Source organism: Bos indicus, chromosome 23 (genome assembly GCF_029378745.1).
Source record: "Bos indicus isolate NIAB-ARS_2022 breed Sahiwal x Tharparkar chromosome 23, NIAB-ARS_B.indTharparkar_mat_pri_1.0, whole genome shotgun sequence".
Classification (NCBI taxonomy): Eukaryota; Metazoa; Chordata; class Mammalia; order Artiodactyla; family Bovidae; genus Bos; species Bos indicus.
This window is the reverse complement of record NC_091782.1, coordinates 14,155,193-14,180,616: the sequence shown is the minus strand read 5'-3', so window position 1 is coordinate 14,180,616 and position 25,424 is coordinate 14,155,193. Positions and strand designations below refer to the sequence as shown.

General features: G+C 38.8%; 1 protein-coding gene across 4 annotated transcripts in view; it reads right to left on the bottom strand.

Annotated features, from left to right (window-relative positions):
• DNAH8 (dynein axonemal heavy chain 8) overlaps nucleotides 1-25,424 on the bottom strand; it is a 320,679-nt gene that overhangs the window by 199,995 nt on the left and 95,260 nt on the right. For all 4 annotated transcript variants that reach the window (XM_070777905.1, XM_070777908.1, XM_070777907.1 and 1 more), the window contains 12 exons: nucleotides 24,829-25,025; nucleotides 24,162-24,288; nucleotides 23,132-23,367; nucleotides 20,963-21,067; nucleotides 14,891-15,004; nucleotides 13,529-13,591; nucleotides 12,795-12,895; nucleotides 11,666-11,803; nucleotides 11,271-11,511; nucleotides 6,890-7,089; nucleotides 2,870-3,023; nucleotides 1,116-1,279 (listed from right to left, as the gene is read on the bottom strand). In XM_070777905.1, coding sequence (XP_070634006.1) covers nucleotides 1,116-1,279; nucleotides 2,870-3,023; nucleotides 6,890-7,089; nucleotides 11,271-11,511; nucleotides 11,666-11,803; nucleotides 12,795-12,895; nucleotides 13,529-13,591; nucleotides 14,891-15,004; nucleotides 20,963-21,067; nucleotides 23,132-23,367; nucleotides 24,162-24,288; nucleotides 24,829-25,025 — 1,840 coding nt within the window. The remainder of the gene's footprint in view (nucleotides 1-1,115; nucleotides 1,280-2,869; nucleotides 3,024-6,889; nucleotides 7,090-11,270; nucleotides 11,512-11,665; nucleotides 11,804-12,794; nucleotides 12,896-13,528; nucleotides 13,592-14,890; nucleotides 15,005-20,962; nucleotides 21,068-23,131; nucleotides 23,368-24,161; nucleotides 24,289-24,828; nucleotides 25,026-25,424) is intronic.

Genomic DNA, 25,424 nt, shown 5'->3' with positions numbered 1-25,424 from the left:
TTTAAATAAAGTCACATTACCAAATAATTTTTTCTGAATTACTAATTTTGGGGTTTTTAGCCAAGACACAATCACTAATATCGATAAGATAGTAGCAAACACTTATAGCCATTTCCCATTTGAAAAGTTCTGACCTACCATAGATGGCACTGGGGAAAGTAAGTGGAAATAAGAAAGCGTGACTCAGAGCAAGGCATCGTCTATAGTATTCTTTCTCATCAAGAGCCCTCCTGCAACCCTTCTAAGAGTACTGTGAACCTCAAGCTTAAATGCCAGGTGAACATATAATTTATCTCCAAACCAGGATATTTTGAGAGTGAAAGCGGGGGGCGGAGGTAACTAGCCATTCAGTCAGGACAAAGGCAAAAATTTGGACAAACCGGGGTCTATTTTCGCCCTATTTCAAGAGAAATTGAGAAAGAACTGCCTTTGAAGAAAATTATCTGTGAATTTGTTTGGCTATTTGCTCTGTGAGTGCACCTCTCCACTCCACACCTGCAGTGTGTTGATTGGTAGCCCCCAAAAGACATGTCCACATCCTATTTCCTGGAATCCGTGAATACGGTCTCATTTGGAAAAGAGGCCTTTGCAAATGTACTGAAGTCAGATATCTCGAGAGGAGCTCATCTTGGATTATCCGGATGAGCCCTAAGTCCAATGACAAGTCTCCTCATAAGAGACACAGGAAGAAGAGGAGAAGGACATATCAAGACAGAGACTGATGTTACGTAGCCACAAGCCAAGGGTAGTCCCAGAGCCACCAGAACCTGGGCGAGGCAAAGGAAAATTCTCCCTAGAGCCTTCAGAAGGGGCTGCTACCTTGACTTTAGACTTACGGTCTCCAGAACTGAGAAAATAAGTTTCTGTCATCTTAAACCACCCCGTTTGCGGTAATTTGTCACAGCAGCCCTACAAAACTTATACAATGTCTTAATTCACCCACCCTAACTTGAAGGTGTCTTTTTTTGCAAAGAAATCAAATTTATGTGAAATGTTAAATTCCTAACACCACTTCAACCGTCACTACCAAACCAGAAATGCAGTCAATTCTATTAATTTTGGATAAAACACCATCACATATAAAATGTTAGGCAATGAAAAAATTAAACTCTTACCCTGTAAGTGACTTCTGACATACTTCTAATTGTTCGTGTAAATGAGGTAAAAGCTGCCCCATGGTTTCATCTCCAACACAGCAACTAATCACATTGGGATTCTCGTGAGCTCGCTGCATTATCTTTATCCATGACTTGTCAATATTCTGAAAACGTTTTGCTTCCTAAAGACAAACCCATAGTCAGTAAAAGTTGGCATGTGGATGACTGAATGAAGCAAAGTCTTCACTCTGGCATGTCCTATAGTTCCTCAAGTCACCCTATTAATCTTAGGCTACATAATTTAAAGGAGCATTTTTTTTTTATCTGAATTAACTCTGAACAACAGACACCCAAAGCCATAAAACTGCTTATTGAAATGCTGTCCTATCACAATAGGGTTTATGACTAATTCATTTCCTTACATTTAATACATTTTTCAAAGTGCCGCATGATTAATTTTCAGTGCTATCAACTTAAATCGCAAATCTAGTCTTTCAGCACCCCAGGTGTTTTGGTTTGATGAGCAAACTGAAGAAGCATGAAAATAATTTGATCTCAGTGTCTTTGGAATAATTAAAGCTTAATAGTGCCCCAGGAAAAAAGAAGGAGAAAACAGTAAAAATCTGAAACAAAGCTTCATTTACATTTTTGCAAATGAAAATTTACTATTTACTATGAATGATATTAAGCTTGCATTCGATTGCAAAAATGCCTTTAGAAATTGGCATAATCTTGCCTCTATCAAAAGTTTTAAGTGCATTTTTGATAAAAAACATAACTTTCTGATTAAAAAAGAAAAGATTTCTGTTTTAAAAATGTGTTACAAAGGGAAACCAGCTACTTTCAAAATGCTTTTGTCCTTGATTTTTAATCTACAAAGATTTGCGACCCCATGGACTGTAGCCTGCCCATGGAATTCTCCAGGCAAGAATACTTGAGTGGGGAGCCATTCCCTTCTCTAGGGGATCTTCCCAACCCAGGTATTGAATCTGGTTCTCCTGCATTGCAGGTGGATTCTTTACCATCTGAGCCACCAGGGAAGCCCCATAGAGATGCCATAGATATGGAAATTCAAAAGAACAAGACTAATTTTACAAAAGGAAAATTACCTCTATAGAATAAAGTTAGTAGTAATGTATCGGTATTAATTTAAAAGGTCTCAATAAAGCTGTTTTAAATAATTTGTTACAGGTTTCTAAGGCTAAGTTTCCTTGCCTCGTGTTTCTAATCTACTATTAGTTAACTTACTAGTAGTTAATTTGTGTTTACAGATTACAGATTATTTTAACTCAGAGGAATAAGTCTAACTCTTAGAAGAGATGAACTTCTATAATTTAGTAGTATCATATTTGAATGTACCTCACCTCCTCAGACAACAGATTTGAAAATATTATGTTTATAATATATATTTATAAAATACTATGAGTTTCTTCTTTCTATTAATGTAAAGCAAAGGTCAGCAGTTTGCAACTTTTTTGTTGATGGCAAGAGAGCAAACATTTTAGGCTTTGTAAGGCCATATGGTTTCTGTTACAACTACTCAACTGTGCCATTGTAATGCTAAAGCAGTCACAGACAGGATATAAATGAATGGAGACATGGCTGTATTCCAATAAAGCTATATTTACAAAAATAGGTGAGTTGGCCACAGTTTGCAAACCACTGGTACAAATCCTCAAGACATGGCCATATGTCTTTCTGAAGATTTCTACAGAGACATACAGACAACATACACCAACTATTCTATCAGCAGTTACAAGACCCGTACTTACCTGTGGTAGCTGTTTGGCTATGTCGCCACCTACAAAGACAGCTTCAAGATAAACCCAAAGGTTCTGGACTACTAGCCACTCTTCAATTATATCTGAGGAAGTAGACAATTTATACACCCAATTCTGAATATTTTTTTTAAATGGAGCATTATATCTAAAAAGTAAGAATGGAAAAATATTACATTTTAAGAAAGATTCAGACAATAGTAGGCTTTAACAAGAAGGAGAAATATTCCTTTGACAATGAATATTTTTTCCTACAAAAAAGCAGCTCCTATTAAATTTCATAAAGTTAATGAGATATTTGCATTTTTATGAATAAAACATAGAATTATAGTGATCTCACTTACTGCTCCCACGTTTCAGTGATAAACTAAGAAATCTGCCTAGTTTTAAGCTACAGAGGTCTAGCAAAGGAATTGTACTGGTTGCTCTTTGGAGTATAGGGAAAATACGGACTAAGATGGCCTGCCAAGGCTTCTGTGAACCAAATCCAAGTGGGGACTGCCCGTGAGAATAACACATAGGGCCCTGTTATCACTGGTCTGTGGAACTACTAACACAAGGCCTGGGTCAAACTTGAGGTCTGATATTCACTACAAATGTGGTCTGCCTTACCTACAGACTGCTAATTCCACCAGGCACTGTGCTTAGTAGATTCTGCAGTGTTAAAGATCCAGAACTGCTACTCCCTAGAAGCCCTTGTGGTTGTTGTTCAGTCACTCAGTTGTGTCCAACTCTTTGCAATCCCATGGACCACAGCATGCCAGGCTTCCCTGTCCTTCATTATCTCCTGGAGTTTGCTCAAACTCATGTCTATTGAGTCGATGGTGCTATCCAACTCATCCTCTGTCACCCCCCTCTCCTCCTGCCCTTAATCTTTCCCAGCATCAGGGTCTTTTCCAATGAGCTCTTCACATCAGGTGGCCAAATTATTGGAGCTTCAGCATCAGCTTTAACGAATATTCAGAGTTGACTTCCTTTAGGATTGACTGGTTGGATCTCCTTGCTGTCCAAGGGACTCTCAAGTGTCTTCTCCAGCACCACAGTATGAAAGCATCAGTTCTTCAATGCTCAGCCTTCTTTATGGGCCAACTCTCACACTGTACATGACTACTGGAAACACCATAGCTTTGACTATACAGACTTCTGTCGGCAAAGTGATGTCTCTTCTTTTTAATATGCTGTCCAGGTTTGTCATAGCTTTTCTTCCAAGGAGCAAGTGTCTTTTAATTTCATGGCTGCAGTCAACATTCATGGTAACTTTGGAGCCCAAGGAAATAAAGTCTGTCACTGTTTCCACTTCTTCCCCATCCTGCTTCTTCACCATCGGGGCTAGCTAAAGAGTTCATGAGACTACAAGGTGTCCAAAAAGCTGGGCACAAATAAGAAAGACAAGAAATAGAGTGGATGCCATGAGGAAGTGATGGGAAGATACTGGGTAAAGACCTAATTACCTACAGTTGGATTAAGACGCCAACTTCAGTTGTGGCAATGCAAGCATATAGCTTTGAAGTTGTGTAGTGGCACTTCCTGGTGAGTGACATTTGTACAGTCTTAAAAGTTTTCTTGATCAAGACAGAGTGACTTGAAGGGACTCACATATAGAATGGGGTTCTTCTGGGTATAGTCTGATGCTTGAGCGCAACCTTTGGTTTCTACAGAAGCTTATGTTATACATGGAGGTATAAAGTGGCAGTACAAAAATTGCCCCAAGGAGGTAGATGAGTTGATCTAGTAGTAAGAGGCATTTTTTCTCAACTCACAATTTATAGTGTGCATCTGACCATCAGTCTAGAGCTGAAAGGCAGTCAATACGCCAAAAGCACCTTCAAAATCAATACATGCAGACCAAGAGGGTGTGGATAAGCATTTTAGGGAGCTGAAGCACCTAGATAAATGGAGTTAAAAATAACTTTGCCCAGAAATTTTTGAAAAGACTCATCTTTGATGGTTGTATAACTTCCCAACATGAAAAAGGGGGACTTGAAATAAATCACTAGTGACAAGTTTTGTCCTTTGGCCAGGTATTTGCACTGCACAACTTTATGTGGTAGAACCTGTTAATGACAGAAAAGAAGGCTCATGGAACCCCATGAGGAAAGTGTCACAATCCAGGTATTTGAGGTGAGTCAAGTCTCACCCATGGAAATACACAATTTCCTCTGACATCACATCTGAATAGCCCTAGAAATTCATCTGGCACTTGCTACAAGATAAGGCTATGGTTGGCTCTGGAAGAGGCATTCTGGATCCACTTGGTGCTGCAAAGTTTTCTAGAAGAAGGATCTCCCATAGTGTTGTGACTTCTCAGATATCCTTATACTCTTCCTAGCAGGACCTCAACATTGAGTTTACTAGTACAATAAATTAGTACTCTAACCACTCAGATTACTTTGCCAAACAAAGCTATGGTGTTTCCAGTAGCCATAAAGAAGGCTGAGTGCCAAAGAATTGATGCTTTTGAACTGTGGTGTTGGAGAAGACTCTTGAGAGTCCTTTGTACTGCAGGGAGATCAAACCCAGTTAATTCAAAGGAAATCAATCCTGAATATTCATTGGAAGGACTGATGCTGAAGCTCAAGATCCAATACTTTGGTAACCTGATGCAAAGAGCCAATTCATTAGCAAAGACCCTGATGCTGGGAAAGAGTGCAGGCAGGAGGAGAAGGGGATGACAGAGGAAGAGATTGTTGGATGGCATCACTGACTCAATGGACATGAGTTTGAGCAAACTCTGGGAGATGGTGAAGGATAGGGAAGCCTGGCGTGCTGCAGTCCATAGGGTCACAAAGAGTCGGACATGACTGAGCAAATGAACAACAACAACTCAAGTTATATGCAAGTTAACAGTAAAATTAAGAAAAATTTCAAGTCTGAATTCCTGGGTTGCACAATCAGGCTCAGATCAATCTACAGCCTTTCTTCAAGAGATCATAATTCAGGAAATCAAGATGGCAAACTTTTCAATGAACCATGGCAAAGCAGAAGCCTGTGAAGTCCAGGAACCACTGAATAGCCAATGGTCACCTTTGCCAGCTTATTCAGATTATTCAGATTCCCTGAAAGCAGAGGATGAGCCCTAGGAATTTAAGCCCAGCAACTTCACCCTAGAACTCCTAGGAGTTTTGTGAGTTAATGCATTATCCAAATGCAAGACTGCCTTTGGGCCAGAGGTCTTGCAGGATGTCATTCAGTAAACAGTGATCCCAACATGCAGATAGGGTATTATAATCCCCATGCACCCTGGGCACTGACCTCTGTTAATGACCTCTGAAATAATGTGACACATTTCTTAGGTGTGTTAGGGTAAAGACCAGTTAAGAATCACTGGATAGTCAGGTAGGGGATTGCAGCTGCTGCTGCTGCTAAGTCACTTCAGTCGTGTCCGACTCTGTGCGACCCCATAGACAGCAGCCCACCAGGCTCCGCCGTCCCTGGGATTCTCCAGGCAAGAACACTGGAGTGGGTTGCCATTTCCTTCTCCAATGCATGAAAGTGAAAAGTGAAAGTCAAGTCGCTCAGTCGTGTCCAACTCTTCGAGACCCCATGGACTGCAGCCTACGAGGCTCCTCTGTCCATGGGATTCTCCAGGCAAGAGTACTGGAGTGGAGTGCCATCGCCTTCTCCATATTCCTTCATGTTTGCCAGCCTACTCTTCTTGGGCTATTGGGTGAACACTTGAGCAGGTTCAGCCAAGGAGGACAATGACAAAAAAATGAAAGAATGAGAGAGAAAGAAGATAAAATGAAGATGTCATCTTGGTAGGGAGTCAAGATATTCAGAAGATGAGCTGCCAATTTGGGGGAGAATAATTATAATGGGGAGGTGAGTACCATAAAAAAAAAATTGAGGCCATGATTATTAGGGAAAATAGGTAGTTCATGTAAGGACTGACAAGAGTCAACACTTTAGGTCAGAATCTCGTGTTGTGCCACAGCTACGAAACTGGAGTTTTATCTAAAATTATATAACTCTAAATGGCAAATCAAAACCTTCCCTTGCAAATTATAAAATTACCTGTTGCTTAGTAAGGAACCCAAAACCATTAAACTATCCTCCATCAAGGTGATAATCTCTCCCGATTCAGTTCCTTTGAGCAGGAGTTCTCCCTTTCCCTTAAAGGCTGCAAAACTCAGGTTCTGATTGGTCCAGTTCTCAATCACCTGAGTCAGCTTGGCTTCAATATCCTTCTCCTTAATGGCAGATATGCAAATATCCTTCAGAGGGAAATCAAAGAATATGTCATGACATTTTCAATTACAAATTCAGTGCATTAAAATCACATAATTTTTTAGTTTGGCCCTAGAAAATCATTCGGGTTCCCAGGTTGCGCAGTGGTAAAGAACCTGCCTGTCAATGCAGGAGCCACAGGTTCAATCCCTGGGTTGAGAAGATCCCCTGGAGAAGGAAATGGCGGCCCACTTCAGTATTCTAGGAAAATTCCATGGACTGAGTAGCCTGAGGGGCTTCAGACCCTGGGATTGCAAAGAGGTGGACACAACTGAGATACATGAGATACGGAACTTAAATCATGTTTCTTGTTTATATTTTTAACTGTTGTTTTTCAGCCAACATGGACATAATCACAGCTGCGCTCAGTGGCTTGTTATAAGAAGCAAATGAGAATGTGAGATTCTTTTGAACTCTTTAAAGTAATATATAAACATTGCTATAGTCCCATCTCTTCTGACCCTAATATGAATATCTCACTTGATTAAAAGTTAATTCTAATTTTTATGGATTTTCCTGTTTTCCTGAGAATTTTTGATATGAAAGTCTCACAAAGGTAAATAAAATTAAGGTATTTTCCGAACATACCCCAGTTGATTTTCCTACTTGGAATCACAGAATCTCAGAGACGGGAAAGGATATGAAGGTGCAAGGAATTTCCACAAATTAGTGTGTGGTAGAGCTTCCCTAGTAGCTCAGATGGTAAAGCATCTGCCTGTAATGCGGGAAACCTGGGTTCAATCCCTGGGTTGGGAAGCTCCCCTGGAGAAGGAAATGGCTACCCACTCCAGTATTCTTGCCTGGACAATTCCATGGACAGAGGAGCCTGGTAGGCTACAATCCATGGCATCGTAAAGAGTCGGACACGACTGAGTAACTAACACACACTGTGTAGTAAGTGTAATAAGAGTGGTGTTAACTGTTGTGAGTTCTGAGAAGGGAGAAATGACTTTTGCCTACAGTCAGGAGGAAAGGCTTCATGGAGGAGGGAACATCTGAGAATAAGTAGGATTCCAACAGGGGGAGGGAGAGGACATTTTATAGGAAGGGAAAAGGCTTCCTTTCAAGGCAGTGAATGAAGTAATAGTAAGCAGCCAGCTAGGCTACTAGCAGAGTACATGGAGCAAAGCAAACAGAATGTACTGGTATAGACGACACTGAGACTCTGTTTAGGGGGAAAATAACTAATAACTGAATCCTAGAATTCCTGCGAAATGAAGTTTTCAGAAGCACAGCCTATGAATAGCTACACTCTTCAGTGTAAAAACCTACTGTAAGAATGAAGTGATCATCAAAGTTTTTTTTTTTTTTTTAATTCCTTGATTGTTTCCTTCAATAGTATTTGAATAGCATTTATAGGACAAGAATGCTTCGAAAACAAAACTTTTGGCATACATATATTGTTATAAAGAAGCAACCCCTCCCAAATTCAGGGCTTATGTTCATGAGACCCACAAGCCCATAATGAACTGAGAAATAGCTCTTGAATAGCTTGCTTGTACTCACCCAACCCAGTGCCCAGCACAGAGGCAGATCACTAAAAAGCTTTCTGTGAAAAAAGGGGCCTATTTGCTTAATACACAAATATACCCAAAGAGATTCACAACAAAACACATAAATAAAGGGTCAAGAGTTAAAGACAAGGAGAGAACTTAAAAACAGCAAGAAAAAAACAGCTTGTTATGTACAAGGGAACCCCCATGAGATTACCAGCAGATTTTTCAGCAGAAACTTTGCAGGACAAAAGGGAGTGACACAATATATCCAAAGTGTTGAAAGAAAAAAAAAAAAAACCTGCCACCAAGAATACAGTACACGGTGAAGCTGTCCTTTTGAATTGAAAGAGTGATAAACAGTTTTTCAGACAAGTAAAAGCTTAAAGGAGTTCATCATCACTAGATAAGTCTTACAAAAAAAAGTTAAATGGACTTCTTTAAGCTAAAATGAAACCGAGCTAGTTAGTAACAGAAGGCTATGCTGCTGCTGCTAAGTCGCTTCAGTCGTGTCCGACTCTGTTCGACCCCATAGACAGCAGCCCACCAGGCTTCCCCGTCCCTGGGATCCTCCAGGCAAGAACACTGGAGTGGGTTGTCATTTCCTTCTCCAGTGCATGAAAGTGAAGTCGCTCAGTCGTTCCCGACTCTTAGCGACCCCATGGACTGCAGCCTACCAGGCTCCTCCGTCCATGGGATTTTCCAGGCAAGAGTACTGGAGTGGGATGCCATTGCCTACAGAAGACTATATGAAAGTATAAATCTCACTGGTAAAGGGAAATAAATAGTAAAGTTCAGAATAGTCTAATGTTATAAAAGGTGTTGGGTTAATCACTTGTAAGTCTAGTATGAAGGTTAAAAGACAAAATTAGTAAAAATAATGGTAACTATAATAATTTGTCAGTGGATACACAAGATAAAAAAGATGTAAACTGTGACACCAAAAACAAAATGTAGGGGGGGAGTAAAAATGTAGAGTTTTAGACCGCATTCCAACTTTAGTAGCTAGCAACTTAAAATGGACACAAGTAAATGCGAAGATAATACATGAGCATAGATTGGAAGAATTAGTATCATTAAAATGTCTACACTACCTAAAGCAATCTACAGTTTCAAAGCAATCCCTATAAAAATTTCAATGACATTTTTCAAGAAATAGAACAAGGGGACTTCCCTGGTGGTCCATGGTTAAGAATCTGCCTTCCAAGGCAGGGGATTAGGTTCGATTCCTGGTAGAGGAACTCAGATCCCACATGTCTTGGGACAGCTAACCTGCCCTCCTCAAAGAAAGGTCCTGCATGCTGCAACAAAGATCTCACGTGCCGCAACTAAGACCAGGCACAGTCAAATAAATAAATAAAAGAAACAGAACAAAAAATCCTAAAAATTTTATGAAACCACATAAGACTCCATTTAGCCGAAGCAATCTTGAGAAAAAGGAACAAAGCTGGAGGCATAATGCTTCCTGCTTTCAAACTATATCAAAGCTACGGTAATCAAAAAAGTATGGTATTGGCATAAAAACAGAGACAATGGAACAGAATAAACGTACATATATGTTTAATTAATTTATGAGAAAAGAGCCAGGAATATACAATGGGGAAAGGACAGTCTCTTCAATAAATGGTGCTGGGAAAATAGGATAACCACATGCAAAAGGACGAAACTAGACCACTATCTGACACCACACAAAAAATCAACTTAAAATGGACTAAAGACCCGAAACCATAAAACTCCTGTAAGACAACAGAGGTGGTTAAGTTCCTTGAAATCAGTCTTGGCAATGATTTTTTTGGACTTGACACCAAAGCCAAGGTAACAAAAGTAAAAATAAACATGTGGGATAGCATCAAACTAAAAAGCTTCTTATAGCAAAGGAAACAACCAACAAAATGAAAAGGTAACTTACTAAACAGGAGAAAATATTCACAAATAATAGCTCTGATAAGGGATTAATATTCAATATATATATAGCAGATTCATACAACTCAGCAGCGAAAACCACCAATCTGATTAAATAATGGACAGAGGTTCTAAATAGCTATTTTTCTGAAAAAGACATACAAAGAGCCAACAGGTACATATAAAGGTGCTCCACATCACGTATCATCAGAGAAATTCAAGTCAAAATCACAATGAAGTATCACCTCACACCTGCTGGAATAGTTACCATCACAAAGACAAGAAAGAGTGTCAGTGAGGATGTAAAAAAAAAAGGAATCCTTGCACATTGTTGATGGAAATGTAAATAACACTAAGCATAAAAATGGAAATGAACCAATTAAAAATCCTGAAGGAAATATATAATAATTTAAAGTATTTAGTAGACTAATAGTAAACAGTATAGAATTAGAAGGTTGGAAAATATTCTGAGGAATCCACCAAGAACACAATATAGAAATAAACAGAATTTTTTAAAAGGGTATAGTTAAGGGACAAGGAGGACAGATTAAGGAGCTCCAAAACTAAATAATTCGAATAATTATATTATCTCCTTGAGTTACAGCATGATTTTGCAAAACCAAGGAATGTTCAGGATCATTTGAAATTTTGAGGGTACATTATATAGGGAAATCAGTACACCCATGAATAAAACGTTTATTTGTACAATTTTCAGAAAAGAAAAAGGAGACATTCTTTAACAGATCATTCGTAAGACCTTAAATCCTAGGTACCTCGATATCATCCTTATTTTTAAGGAGTGGTGCTTCCATAATATTTCTGAGACAAAAAGAATCTGACTCCACATCAAATGGGGTTCCGGTCAACTCAGAGATCCGATCCCAGTGCCTCTGTTTCATTGCCTTATTGGTCATCATTTCTAGTAGAGGACATGACTCACTGAAATCATCAATTCTTTTTTTCAGATCCAAAAAAGCTTGCCAATCTTTAAGTCCTTTTGGCAGTTTACGACATCTTTAAGAAAAAAATTATTTCATCTACACATTTCTTTGAAGAAGGTGTTATGAATATATAGCAATATATCAGAAGATAAAATCATTTGTGAAATTCCTATAGGATCCTAAAATAGGCACTATAAATTGGTAAGTTTAATGCAATTGAAACTCACCTGTTTTGAAACTCCAGAAGTTCTGCATTAATTTTTTCAATATCTACATCTCCCCAAAGTATCTCATAATAACCACTAATATTGCCCATCACAGTATCGTACAGTCCATACAGCTTCTGCAGCAAGTTGAGTTCCTTTCTGAGAAACCAAATAATTAAGTCATTATGTAACATATATTGTAAACATAAATTCCATTATTGGATAGGCAGAATTCATCTAGTCAAATATTTCATACATTATGTGTATAATGTCTTATACCAACATGCATACAACCCCGTCAGTTTCCAAACAAAGCTCCATCAATTAGGTCAAGGTTTATAGCTCTCAAATATTCCAAATTACAATATTACGTGCCATTACCAGTGTGTTTAATTATTACAAACTTACCAATCACTGCAAACAATGTGACCAAAACTTGCTAACGAGAGCAAAGTTAAGGCTAATGTTTTATTTGATCTCTTTACTTTCAAATGCAAGCTGCATTTCTATGATCATGTCTGCCTTTAAGTCTGCCTTTTAAACATCACATTCCTACCAAAAGCTTTCTCTCATGTGCCCAGATGCAGTTATATCCAAAACAAGAAGAAAGGAGGGATTCTGGAGCAAGTACAGGAAAACTTCATTGTGTGGCACTCGCGCTCAGTCACACCAGACTCTCTGAGACCCCATGGACTGTAGCCCACCAGGCTCCTCCGTCCACGGGATTTCCCAGGCAAGAATACTGGAGTGGGTTGCCATTTCCTACTCCAGGGGATCTTCCCACCCCAGGGATTGAACCCAGGACTCCCACACTGCAGGCGCAGGCAGATTCTTTACCAGCTGAGCCACAAAGGAAGCCCAAAGCCTACCCCTTCTCCAGGAGATCTTCCCGACCTGGGAATCAGACCATGGTCTCCTGCATTGGCAGCAGGTTCTTTACCAATTGAGCTATCAGGGAAAACCACAAAAGGCCACATTTTTTATATGGAGACTGTGTATTCAATGGAATAGGAATAGCTAGGAATGAGGGGACTATTTAGGAGTTTTCCAAGCCAGACCCTTCTCTGTACAATGAAGGATTTAATGACAACATGTTCACCTAATGGACAGTTAACTATTTATAATAAACTTGCTCAATTTCTAAACTTACCTAGTTTTGTGTAAAACCTCATAGTCAGTCACAGGCAACCCAAAAAGTTGTTCTCCAGATGAATATGTAACGAATTTCCTCCATAGATCATCAAAATTGGCCTACAAAAGGTTTTTAAATTATAGTAAGATGTAATTAATTCAGAACCCACTAAAGTAGAATTTATTATAATGAGGATAAAAGCTATATTGAAGTTTATTAAATAGTATCTATGAAACAAGATAAATTTGTGAAGCAAATTTATGCTGATACCAAGCTATCAGAGGAAAAGTTAAGTACTCAGGAAAATTAACTTTCAAGCATTCTGAAAGTAATCTTTTTATATAAAATTATTTCCTTAAGAAATTAAGTGGTCCCCAGACATACATTTCAAGCTCCTATAAATATATCTGAAAGTAATGAAACTACATTTGTAAAATTCTATAATTCAGACTTTTCTACTATTTTAGACCGTCATCTTTCCTATAGGGTTCAAATGAGTAAAGAAGTAGTATAATCCACTCAATCTTGGGTATTCCTAGTAAAGAAGAAAACACTGATTTTTGGACAGCAGCTCTGTATTTCCCTGGTGAGATGACCATGGAAGCCACCTAAGTATAAATTGTAAATGAAATGATAGTAAACGAAATGAAACAGAGTTCATTTTCATGTTCATGTTCATTTCATGTTCAGAGTTCATGTTCATGCTTAAACATGCAGGGAATGTCAATGTAACCACAAAAATGTAATTTTACCTGAAAGATCTGTAGCCTGTTGCTAGCTTCTTGGGGTGGTATATTTGGAACCATGGGTCCTTCCTGTAATGAATAATATAATCAGCATTTTAATTCTTAATCACATATATTTATCAATTTATTAGGTTTATCTATTATTTCCTTTTAAACAAATAAACATGATTTACATGATCTAACTCTGTCCTGTACATGAGGCTCTCATTTATTTTCTGTAACAGTTTCATTGAGATATTATTCACATATTATACAATCCACTCATTTAAAATGTACCCTTCAACAGTTTTTATTATATTCACAGACTATGATCACAATCAATTTTAGTACATTTGCATCACTCTAACTTCCATTCATTTTTCAAGGACCTTGACATAGCTAACAAAATATGTGATTAAATTACATCTTATATGACATTTGCAATACAAGAACTCTGTTTCATTTCATTTACAATCGTAAATGATGGTGCTGTGGTTGTGCATTAGAATAACTGATACATAGTTCTGAGAACAACTTCCTCTCACTAATAGTCTAGCCCAATATAGAAACAGACACACATAGGCTGAATACTTGGAAGTAGCAGAAGGCAGTCTTTGGTGGCCATGAGCCAGAAAACAGTTGCAAAAAAGACCCCAAATGGTCTGTATAATCATAAATACTATGGATATGCTAAATAATATGCCATATTTCCAGTATAACAGAATAATAGAAAAATAAAATATCAACTAGTCAAACCTAAAAGAGATGTTCAGTACACATTAAAGAAAAAGTGTTATAGAAGTAGCACCAAGGTCTTAAATTATCTTATGATTTTATATCTACTATGATTACTAAAAGAAAGTAGAATATGTTAGGGACTATATCCAACTTCTGAGTTTTAACTTCATAAAGGTCAACCATTATCAGTCATATACCATGTTGAATAGTCTGTGGGAATAACCAAGGATGACATTTATTATTTATGTTCAGTGACCCTTCTGGTTCTCTAAGAGTTAGAGCTGGGAAAAAACCAGTTGCATGATACCCTGACATTTGGACATTTATAGTTTCTAACAGCCTTCCAACAATTGTACTATATTTTTAATTATGAATATCTTGGCCCTAAGAAAGGACAAAAGCAGATTCTGTGTTCCTTTCATGATTTCCAAAATTGTTGCTCCTTTTAGCAGTTAAATTGTTTCTCTTCTCTCTTATATAAAACATGCTTAAAGGAACAGCTATCCCCTCTTTTTGACAGCTGCAACTACGCGAAGATAGACTCTTGCACACAACGTACAAATTACAGTATACTTCTCAGGGTTCAGCACTTTCATCTCATATGAACACTGTGCCAAGTATCTTAACACAGAGCGTGAAACACTTAATTACCGTCTCGTACGCTTCTGCAAAGTTCATCACATCCTCACGAAAAACTTCCACAGACTCAAGTAGATTACTTTTAAACTTTGGCTGTACTTGTACTAGTTCATCTTGTACAGAAACCTAGAATAAAAAAAAAGGCTCAATGTGAGGATGAAACCAATGTATTTAAATGAAAAATACAGATTCTACTCCAGCAAGTTTGTTAATCTCACAGAGATACTATGAATGAGGATGTGTCTGAAATGTTAATTTGTTAAAAAAAAAAAAAACTCAGAAATAAACAATCCAAATGCACCAATGAGTCTCAAATCATTCTAGCTCATGACCCAAGAGGCAAAGCTATTTAACTGCAGTTAGGAAAATATTTTCTGGCTGCCCAGTTCAGGCAGTTAATATGGCCAAGGAAACAATTACAACTATGGGCCTAGTCTAGGTCACATGTTGTCTCCGGGACCAGGCCACGGACTGGGATTAGAAATCTCTAGTAGGTTCATGTGGTTGCAATAATTAGAGCAGTTCCCAGTAAGAAAATGATATAACTCTAGGGAAAAAGAATAGCAAATGTCTTCCACAACGATTTTCAAAGCTTCTGCTTAAATCTGCAATCATTGCTATTGTTGTTGTTCAGTCACCAAGTCGAGTGCAATTCTTCACAATTCCATGTACTGCAACACACCAGGCTTCCCTGTCCCTCTCCATCTCCCAGAGCTTGCCCAAGTTCATGTCCATTGAATCAGTGATGCCATTCAACCATCTCATCCTCTGTCACCCTCTTATTCTGCCTTCAATCTTTCCCAACATCAGGGTCTCTTCCAATGAGTCAGCTGTTCGCATCAGGTGGTCAAAGTTTTGGAGCTTCAGCTTCAGCATCAGTCCTTCCAAAGAGTATTCTGGGTTGATTTCCTTTAAGATTGACTGGTTTGAGTTCTTTTCTTTCCATGGGACTCTCAAGAATCTTCTCCAGCAATACAGTTCAAAAGCATCAATTCCACTGGAAGAGGGAATGGCAAACCATTCCAGTATACTAGCTATGAGAACCTCATGAATTGTATAAAAAGACAATCATTACACCTAACACCTAATTCTTGCTTTCTATCTGCCAGGTTCTTTACATATGTTAACTCATTCAATCCTCACAACCACCCTGCGTGGTATACACTACTATTGTATCCATTTTACAAGCGAAAAAACGGACGCACAGAGAGACTAAGTTCCTCAAGGTATGTGACAAGGTCAAGATTCAAAACTTGGCAATGTGATTCCTGGGCTCTTGCTCTTAACTGCTCTCAACAGTAGCATCTTTCAGGGTTGGAACATATACTGCTTTAAGCTTAATGGTGACTGTAGTAAAGAATGGGTCAGTAGGTATAACACTAACAGAGAGATGAGAGAAAAACCCAAGTGAATCTTTTAAACTGAACAATAATAGAAAATAGGGCTTTACTAGATCTCAACTGAGGGCTCCCCATATCCTTCCTAGGACTCACTGTCTAGACTAACCAGCAAGTACTTTTTAAAATAAGCAGTTAGTCAATACTGAACATGAAGCCCCAAAATAAAAATTATTAAAAAATTTTATACACATCTTCTCAAGCCTCATTAAACTGCATTTTTTAAAGCTTCTAAAATATTCCTAAAGGACCTCATGAAGAAATTAAGAAACAAAGGTTATTAACTTGCACCAGATCACCCAACTGGCTGATGGCAGAGCCAGAATCACAAGTCATGACCCCAATTTCAGCTCTGTGTCCTTGCTGCTGTGTCTTGCTTCAATCTCAGTGACAAATCTCTCCATAAATAGGAAACTTTAATCCAACATTAATTAATTAGTAGTCAATAGAAATTTTAGTATAATTAAAGAATCTGGACCCTCCCTTGGAGTTCACTTATTTTTTAAATTGTTAGTTTCTTCTTACAACAAAGTGAACCAACCATATGCATACGTATGTCCCCTCCCTCCTGAGCCTCCCTTGCTCCCCTCCCATCCCGCTCCTCTCAGTCATTACAGAGCACTGAGCTGAGCTCCCTGTGCTGTACAGCAGGGTCCCACTAGCTGTCTGTTTTACACATGGAAGTGTATATATGTCAATCCTAATCTCCCAATTCATCCCACCATCCCTTTTCCATTCACTTTTTTTAAATTTATTTTTTATTGAAGGATAACTGCTTTACAGAATTTTGCTGTTTTCTGTCAAATCTCAACATGAATCAGCCATAGGTATAATGTCTAAATATTTACCAACTTCAAAAATGCTTAGAGAAAAATTTATAACCATAAATGACAACATTAAAAGAAAAAAGAAAAAAAACTTCAAATCAGTAACCTAACCATCCACCTTAACAAACTAGACAAAGAAGAAGAAACTAAACCCAAAGAAAGCAGAAGGAAGAAAACAATTTTAAAAGAGCACAGATAAATGAGAATAAGAATAAGAGAATAAGAAAACAATAGAGAAAATAACCTAAAAGTTTCTTTTTTGAAAACAGCAATGAAAGTGACAAGGTTTTACCTAGTATAACCAAAAATAAAAGAGAAAGGACTCAAATTACTAAAATTAGAAAAGAAAGGAGGGATATCACTACTTACTTTACAAAGTGATATAAATATATATTTACAATATAAATATCTATGCTGCTGCTGCTGCTAAGTCACTTCAGTCGTGTCCAACTCTGTGTGACCCCATAGATGGCAGCCCACCAGGCTCCCCTGTCCCTGGGATTCTCCAGGCAAGAACACTGGAGTGGGTTGCCACTGCCTTCTCCAAAATAAATATATATATAATATAATATATAAATAAATATATAGAGTGATATATATAAAAAGAATTATAAAGATATAATGAACAGAGTGAAAAGACAATCTACAGAATGGGAGAAAATACTTGCCAATTATATACCTGTAATGGCACCCCGTTACAGGACTCTTTCCTGTAATGGACTCTTTCTCTCCCACATGCGAGCGCTCTCTCTTTCTCTCTCTCTCTCTCACTCTCCTGCTATCTTCTAAATAAAATAGAGCTGTAACACTGATTTGCCTAAGAGCTGTAGCATGGTTTGTCCAAGACCTGAGAGCTGTGACGTGCCAAGGGCTTTAATGTCCGTTGCTCCAAATCTTTGTTGTGACGAGACAAAGAACCAGGGAACATACACTCGTGTGACATCTATGGTGCCACAGCAGACTCGGATTAAACCTGGCTGAAACAACCTCTGCGCAGAAGAGGCCAAGTACAGCAGGAGCCCAACTCAGGGAAGCTCCCGCGCTAGAAGCAGAAGGCGAAGAAACCCAGCGCAGGGGAAGGTCCATCGTGCTGGAAACCAGGACAGCGAAAAATGAACTCAGCAGAAAGCTCATGTGGCCCAGTCTCAGATCCCAGAAAACCTCCGGTTAAGGTAAGAGGTCCTCGCTCCTATGGCTGGAGGGACCTTTACAACCTCTTGTTTCCTCGAACCTCCCGCTAACAGGCGAGCGGCATGGGGCACAACTGAGGGACTCTGGAGAGGCTACTCCTCAGCATGTCCCAAAGGCGCTATGTGCTGAGCCCCAGTAGCTGTCACACAAGCCGGTGGGGGTTCTTCTGTCCTTTCTCTTCTCTGTGCCAAGGATCAGACCAATGAAACTGTGAGAACTGGTCAGATATTTAGCAAATTTTCTGGCGGGCTATGAAAGGGATTCTTTGGCATGTTTTTCCCACTGCTTTTTCCTCCAGCTCTCTCCTGGGACTCAAGCCCAGTCAAAACTAAAGAAATTCAGGCTCTGATGTCTCATTGCAAAAATTCATTGAGAGACAAAGCGATAAGAGGTAGATTTGTTAGGATCCAGAGAGAAGCCACCCTTCAGGCTGTGAACTGTTGCCGAGGGCAAGGGCTAAGGCCATGGAATTAGGCCTGGCTAGGTTTTGTGAATGGCACCCCACTCCAGTACTTTTGCCTAGAAAATCCCATGGACGGAGGAGCCTGGTAGGCTGCAGTCCATGGGGTTGCGAAGAGTCGGACACGACTGAGCAACTTCACTTTCACTTTTCACTTTCATGCATTGGAGAAGGAAATGGCAACCCACTCCAGTGTTCTTGCCTGGAGAATCCCAGGGACAGGGAAGCCTGGTGGGCTGCCGTCTATGGGGTCGCACAGAGTCGGACACAACTGAAGCGACTTAGCAGCAGCAGCAGCAAGAAGTTAATATCCAGAATATACAAAGAACTTCTACCATTCAACAGCAATAACAAAAACAAACAATCCAACTTAAAACCAGGCAAGGAACTTGAAAAGACATTTCTCCAAAGAAGATACACAAATAGCCAACAAGCACATGAAAAGATGCTCAACGTCACTTTTCATTAGGGAAATGCAAATCAAAACCACAATGAGAGACCACCTCACCTACTATCAAGAACACAAAAAATAACAAGTGAGGATGTTGGAAATTGGAACCCTTATGAACTGTTGGTGGGAACATAAAATAGTGCAGCTGCCATGGAAAACAATATGGCAGGCAGTTCTGAAAAATTAAAAATAGAGTTGCTGTGTGGTCCAGCAATTCTACTCCTGGGTAAATATCCAAAAGAACTGAAAGCAGGGTCTCAAAGAGATATCTGTACATCCATATCCATATATTCACAACAGCCAAAAGGTGGGAGGAACACAAAGCCCACTGATGGATGAGTGAATAAACAAAATGCGGAATATGCACATGATGGAATATGATTCAACACTGAAAAGGAAGGAAATTCTGACATATGCTACAATACAGATGAATCTTGATGACATTATGCTAACTGAAATAGGTCAGTAACAAAAAAGATAAATATTGTATGATTTCACTTACATGAGAGAAATGGGGAGCTGTTGTTTAATGGGTAGTTTCCATTTTGCAATGCGAAAAAGTTCTGGAGATTGGCTGCATAGCAATGTGAATACATGTAACACTACTGAACTCTACATGTAAAAATGATTAAGATGGTAAACTTTAGGTTATGTGTATTTTGCTTCATTTTTTTTTACCTTAGTACAAAGCTACTGTAATCAAGACTGGCATAGGGGCAGGCATATGGATCAACAAATTAAAGTTGAGAGTACAGAAATGAATCCTTACAGTTAACTGTTTTTCTCCAGGGTAACAAGACAATTCATTGGTGAAAGCACAGTCTTTACAACAAATGGTCCTGAGACAACAGGATATCCACACACGTTTACATGACGTTGGACCCCTAACTCACACCATATACAAAGATTCACTCAAAATGTGACAAAGACCTAAATGTAAGGGTAAAATTATAAAACTCTCATAAGAAAACATAGTAGTGACTCTTCATGACCCTGGATTAGTCATGGTTTCCAACATACAATACCAAAAAACAAGAAACAAAAGAGAAATTAGACAAACTGGACTTCATCAAAATTAAAAATTTTATACTTCAAAAGACACCAAGAAAGTGAAAAAACCCACAGAATGAGAGAAAATACTTGCAAATCTTCTGATTAAAGGACTTACATCCAGAATATATAAAGAACTCTTACAACTCAAAGAGACAAATAACCCAATTAAAAAAAAAAATAACAGATTTAAATTCAACCTTTCTTCAAAGAAGATATACAAATGGCTAATGAGTACATGTAAAAAGATGCTAAGAATGATTAGCCATTAGGAGAATGAGGTGTTGGTATGTGACACAATATGGATAAATCTTGACAATATTATTCTAAGTAAAAGAAGCCAGTCACAAAAGGCTAGATATTATATGATTCTATCTATGCTTAAGCATCCAGAAAAGGCAAATTCAAAGAGATAAAAAGTATATTAGTGATTGCCAGGGGCTGTGGTGAGGAAGAGAATGAGGAGTGATTACTAATGGGTATGGGGTTTCTTTGGGGATGATGAAAATGTTCTAAAATTAAATAATAATGGTTGTGCAACTCTGCATATAGTAACAATCACAGAAGTGTATACTTTGAAATGGTAAATGTTATAGGATGTGGATTATAAGCCAATAAAGCTATGAAGGTAATATATATTGAGCTTTTTAAATGTATATTTTTCTGGATATAGTCACTTAATAAAAGAAGAATTAAATTTGTACTCACCGCTTTACTCTGCAATTTGTTGAAAGAATATCTCAAGGTGTCTACTGCTTCTGATTCTTCTTTGGTGACTTCAACTTCAAATCGGTTTAAAATAGCATAGGCTTCCTGTGCAATGGGGGCAGATTCAGACACATCACAAGGAATACAATTGACAAATGGCTTACAGGCCTTCTACAAACACATTCCTATGTCTTTTATTAAAATTACTTATTTATTTGGCTGTGCTAGGTCTTGCAGCATGTGGGATCTTTAGTTGCAGCATAAACTCTCAATTGCAGTGTGTGGGATCTAGTTCCCTGACCAGGGATCCCCCCAGCACAGCACCGTAGCCAACAGACCACCAGGGAAATCCCCACTATGTCTTAAAAGGATGGTTCCCCAAATTAAATGTGTATAAAAAGCTCCTTTAGATTATCACTGACATCAGATATTGACTCTAGACCTCAGGCCCTGAAATCTGAACTTAATAAGCACCAAGGTGATTCTGGTGGAGAGGAGACCGATCCCTTTGAGATATCCTCCAAGGAAAAACCTCTCTCTTCCTGATCTTGTGCCAACACCATGCAAAATGTCTTCTCATATTCTATTAAAGTAGGGGCTGGCTATATAAGGAATGGAATGAAATGATATTCTGAAGAGCAGACACTAATGAACAAATAAGACAAAATCAAAACAAATTCATAGGTACAGAGAACATATTGGTGGTAACCAGAGAGGAAGGGGGATAGAGGACAGAGAAACGGGTGAAGGGGGTTAACTGTATGGTGATAGCTGGTAATGAGATTTAAAGGTGGTGATGGCTTTACACTGCATATAAATATTGAGTTATAATCCTGCACAACTGAAATCTGTATAATGTTATATACCAATTTTGCCTAATTTCTGGAGTGATGAGCTGGCAATCGGCTTTACCAAAGGAATTTATGCTGAAAAACTGAGCTTTGGCAGTCAGGAAAAAATGGTATGATAACTTGTTAAATCTTGAGAAGCGAGTGGTCAGCATTCAAAATATCTGAATACTAAGATTTAAAGAAGTAGTAAAGGTATGAATTTCATTAGCTACCAAAGAGCACAAACTCTAAATAGGTTCATGAAAGCAAGGCTCAGTTATGAACACCGGGTACCAAAAGGAGGTACCAATTACCCAGGTTTGCAGGCAATAGGGGAGTGCCCTGTCCACAGAGAATCTAAAAAAGTTATAAAATGAACTGGATCTTATCTTTATTATCACCATGAGCCAGAAATTCTAAGTATTAGTCATAAGTACTTGTGCTAGAATAACAGCCTCCCTATTGTTAGCCACACCCTAATCTCCAGCACCTGGGAATATATGTCACCTTACACAGCAAATGAGACTTTGCAGATGTGATTAAAAATAAAGAATCTGAGAGGGGTAGATTATCCTGGATTAACCATGTGGGCCCAATGTAATCACAAAGGTTCCTTTAAGGGAAAGGAGGAGGCAGGAGATTTAGAGACAGAGTGTGAGGACAGAAGCAGGGGTAAGAGCGATGCCACGGCTGGGAGGGAACCAGGAACCAAGGGACGCAAGCTGCCTCCGGAAGCTGGACAACACAGGGAAACGGTTCTTCCCTGGAGCCCCTGCTGACATGCTGATTTCAGCCTCATTTCCACACTTCTGACCTCGAGAACTATAAAATCATAAATGTGTGTTGTTTTAAGCCATTGAGGTTGTTACAGAGGCTAAACAGAAAACTAAAAGAGTACTCTTTCCTAAAAACATCTCCTGTTGATCTAAATCCCAACAGCTGCTTTTGAGCCTAAATGGACCATTCCCAACCATGGTATGCTGCTGGCCACAGGGGAGACACACAGCTCATTTCTAAGAAAGTCAAAGATATTTGGGGAACTTGCCTAATATGTCAGGACTGAAGTCAGAGAGTACAACCACTCTTTTCTGTAAAATATAGGTACCAGCATAAAAAAATGGAACACTGTCTAGACCAGTACAGACAGCATTATTAATATATTTTCCTTGGTATACTGTTCACTGTTAATAATTATCAAAATCCCTCTAAGAACATCAACATCAGAGAGGAAAAACAGGAAGATGATGCCATAAAATAGATAAATAAATCAACTTTTTAATGTTTCTCTATTAAAAAAAAAAGTAGCATTTCAAGAGAGGAAAATGCAAACATTTCTTACTTCAATTGGTCCCAAAGTCATGTCCATTTGAATTTCATTATCACGGATACAAGACAAGGCTTCCATGGCAAATCTGACATCATCTAAGTCACGAATAGGTCTAGATAACTTTTTCAAGTATTCGTTGATAAATGCTATCATGTCTGACATCTTCTTTTTGTATTCTTCATTCAAATATCGACAGAGTAGCATCTTCCATGCCTTAGCCTCAATTGATAAGGCCAATTTCATTGGCTCTGGTGAAGACAGAAAAAGGTCAAAATAAAATACTAGGTGACCTTCTGAAACAATTCACTTCATGTGTAAGCTGAGCATTTATAATTGTCCATTTGTCACCAGCCACACTGAGCACTTGAAATGTAGCTAGTCTGAATTAAATGTTCTGTAAGGTTACCAGATTTTGAAAACTTAATTCCTATCCCAGTGAAGTATGTTAAGCTGTTCACAAGACAAACACCGAAGTCTATAGAGAAGAATTTTGGAAATTCATTCTAGCATTATCCAATGTGAACCTTGCTCTGTTTCTGGCCATCCTATTAGCAGCCCTCACCCATTTCCCTGAATTCCTCCAGGTAACTCCTGCATGAGACCAGCAGTCTAAAATGCTGGGAACACTGGGCCTGTCCAGCAGAGCTCTCCCTCACTATAGTTAGCCATATATTTGGCTTGGGCTTTTGATTTCAGACATTGTCTCATCACCCTCTGATACTCTAACCCCACTGGACTAACTTCTCAGGAGACTCCAGCTGTTCCGATTCTTATCTGTTGTACACAACCCACTCCCTCCGGTAACACATAGTTCCACCTATAGTTTTAGTCGTTTGGGTGCCAGCTTAGTATTAACTGCATTAAGCCACTTTGGTATAATACTATATATACACAATGTATATCTATATTTAACATATATATGAACAATATTGGTGGTCCAAAATACTTAATAGTTATAATATTGCAGATTAATAACTGCCTCCTAAATGAAGTCACATTTCACGTGAAAATGCAGATACTTTACGTAATATTTTTTAAATACCTGTATGCAATTCAAGTGCTCCTACAACTATAATAGGCTTCAACTCATCGATCTCCTGTTCAAAAGTCGCGTAGTGTAGAATTTCAGATCTGATTTCAGTCAGAGAGGGATTGTTAGCCAAAAACTCCTGTAGCAAGGAAGGAATCAACACTTTCTTTGGCTTTTTGACAATGTAAATCTTACACTTCTAATAGGTAAATTATAAAATTGCATCTGCTTATATATTTTTCCTCACGTATGTTCTATCAGGCCAGGGGCTCAGTAGAGAGAGGGATGAACTGTTAGTACTGGAAGAGGAGGCTACGTGAAGACAGTTCACATTTCTGGTTGGTTGTTCATAGTCCTAAAGTTTCCTTGAGTTTCTAACCAAATATCCAGCTAAGCCTCTGTAACTTTGACACACCCCTGAATACCTGGCCTCTGGGTATGTCTCACACATAATTGGTACTCAGGTGAATTGAACAAAATCTGCTTGAGCCTCATTATTATCAATTGCCCCTCTGTCAGTATCAGAATTACACAAGACAAGAAGTGTTAGGTGCGTGGCATTTACAGGTTCTCGGCCTCTGTTCTTGAGTTCTCATCATTATCACTGGCGTTTTCCTGGTCTTCCCACAAGAGTTAAACAATTACAAGCCAAACTGCGTTGCCAGCAGTGGAAACACACCTTCACTTTCACATCTCGGTCCTCTGTCCAGAGTGTCTTGTACTTTTGAAAGTCCTGCAGGGCTTCATGAACTGCCTTTCTCAGAGAGTTCACGGAGGAAGAAAGGAGGAGGACCAGCTTGGAAATATCCTTGTGTTCTGCCACTCCCGGGTAAAAATTCTTCAGCTTCCGTGCGGGAATCATTTCTTCAAAGGATCCTGAGAACGGACAGTTGTGTTCTATAGACAACTCATGCATTCAACTTTAAATACTGCCAGTTGTAATTATCTATAGACTTTTCAAACTTTAAATTCTTAAGACCCATCTCCCTGCAAGTAATTAACAGCTAATCTCTCACTAGTTTCATTTATTCTTATTAAATCGTTGTGTCATATTTTGAGGTCTGCTGCTGCTGCTGCTGCTAAGTCACTTCAGTCGTGGCCGACTGTGCGACGCCATAGACGGCAGCCCACCAGGCTCCCCCGTCCCTGGGATTCTCCAGGCAAGAACACTGGAGTGGGTTGCCATTTCCTTCTCCAACGCATGAAAGTGAAAAGTGAAAGCCAAGTCATTCCGTCGTGTCCGACTCTTCGAGACCCCATGGACTGCAGCCTACC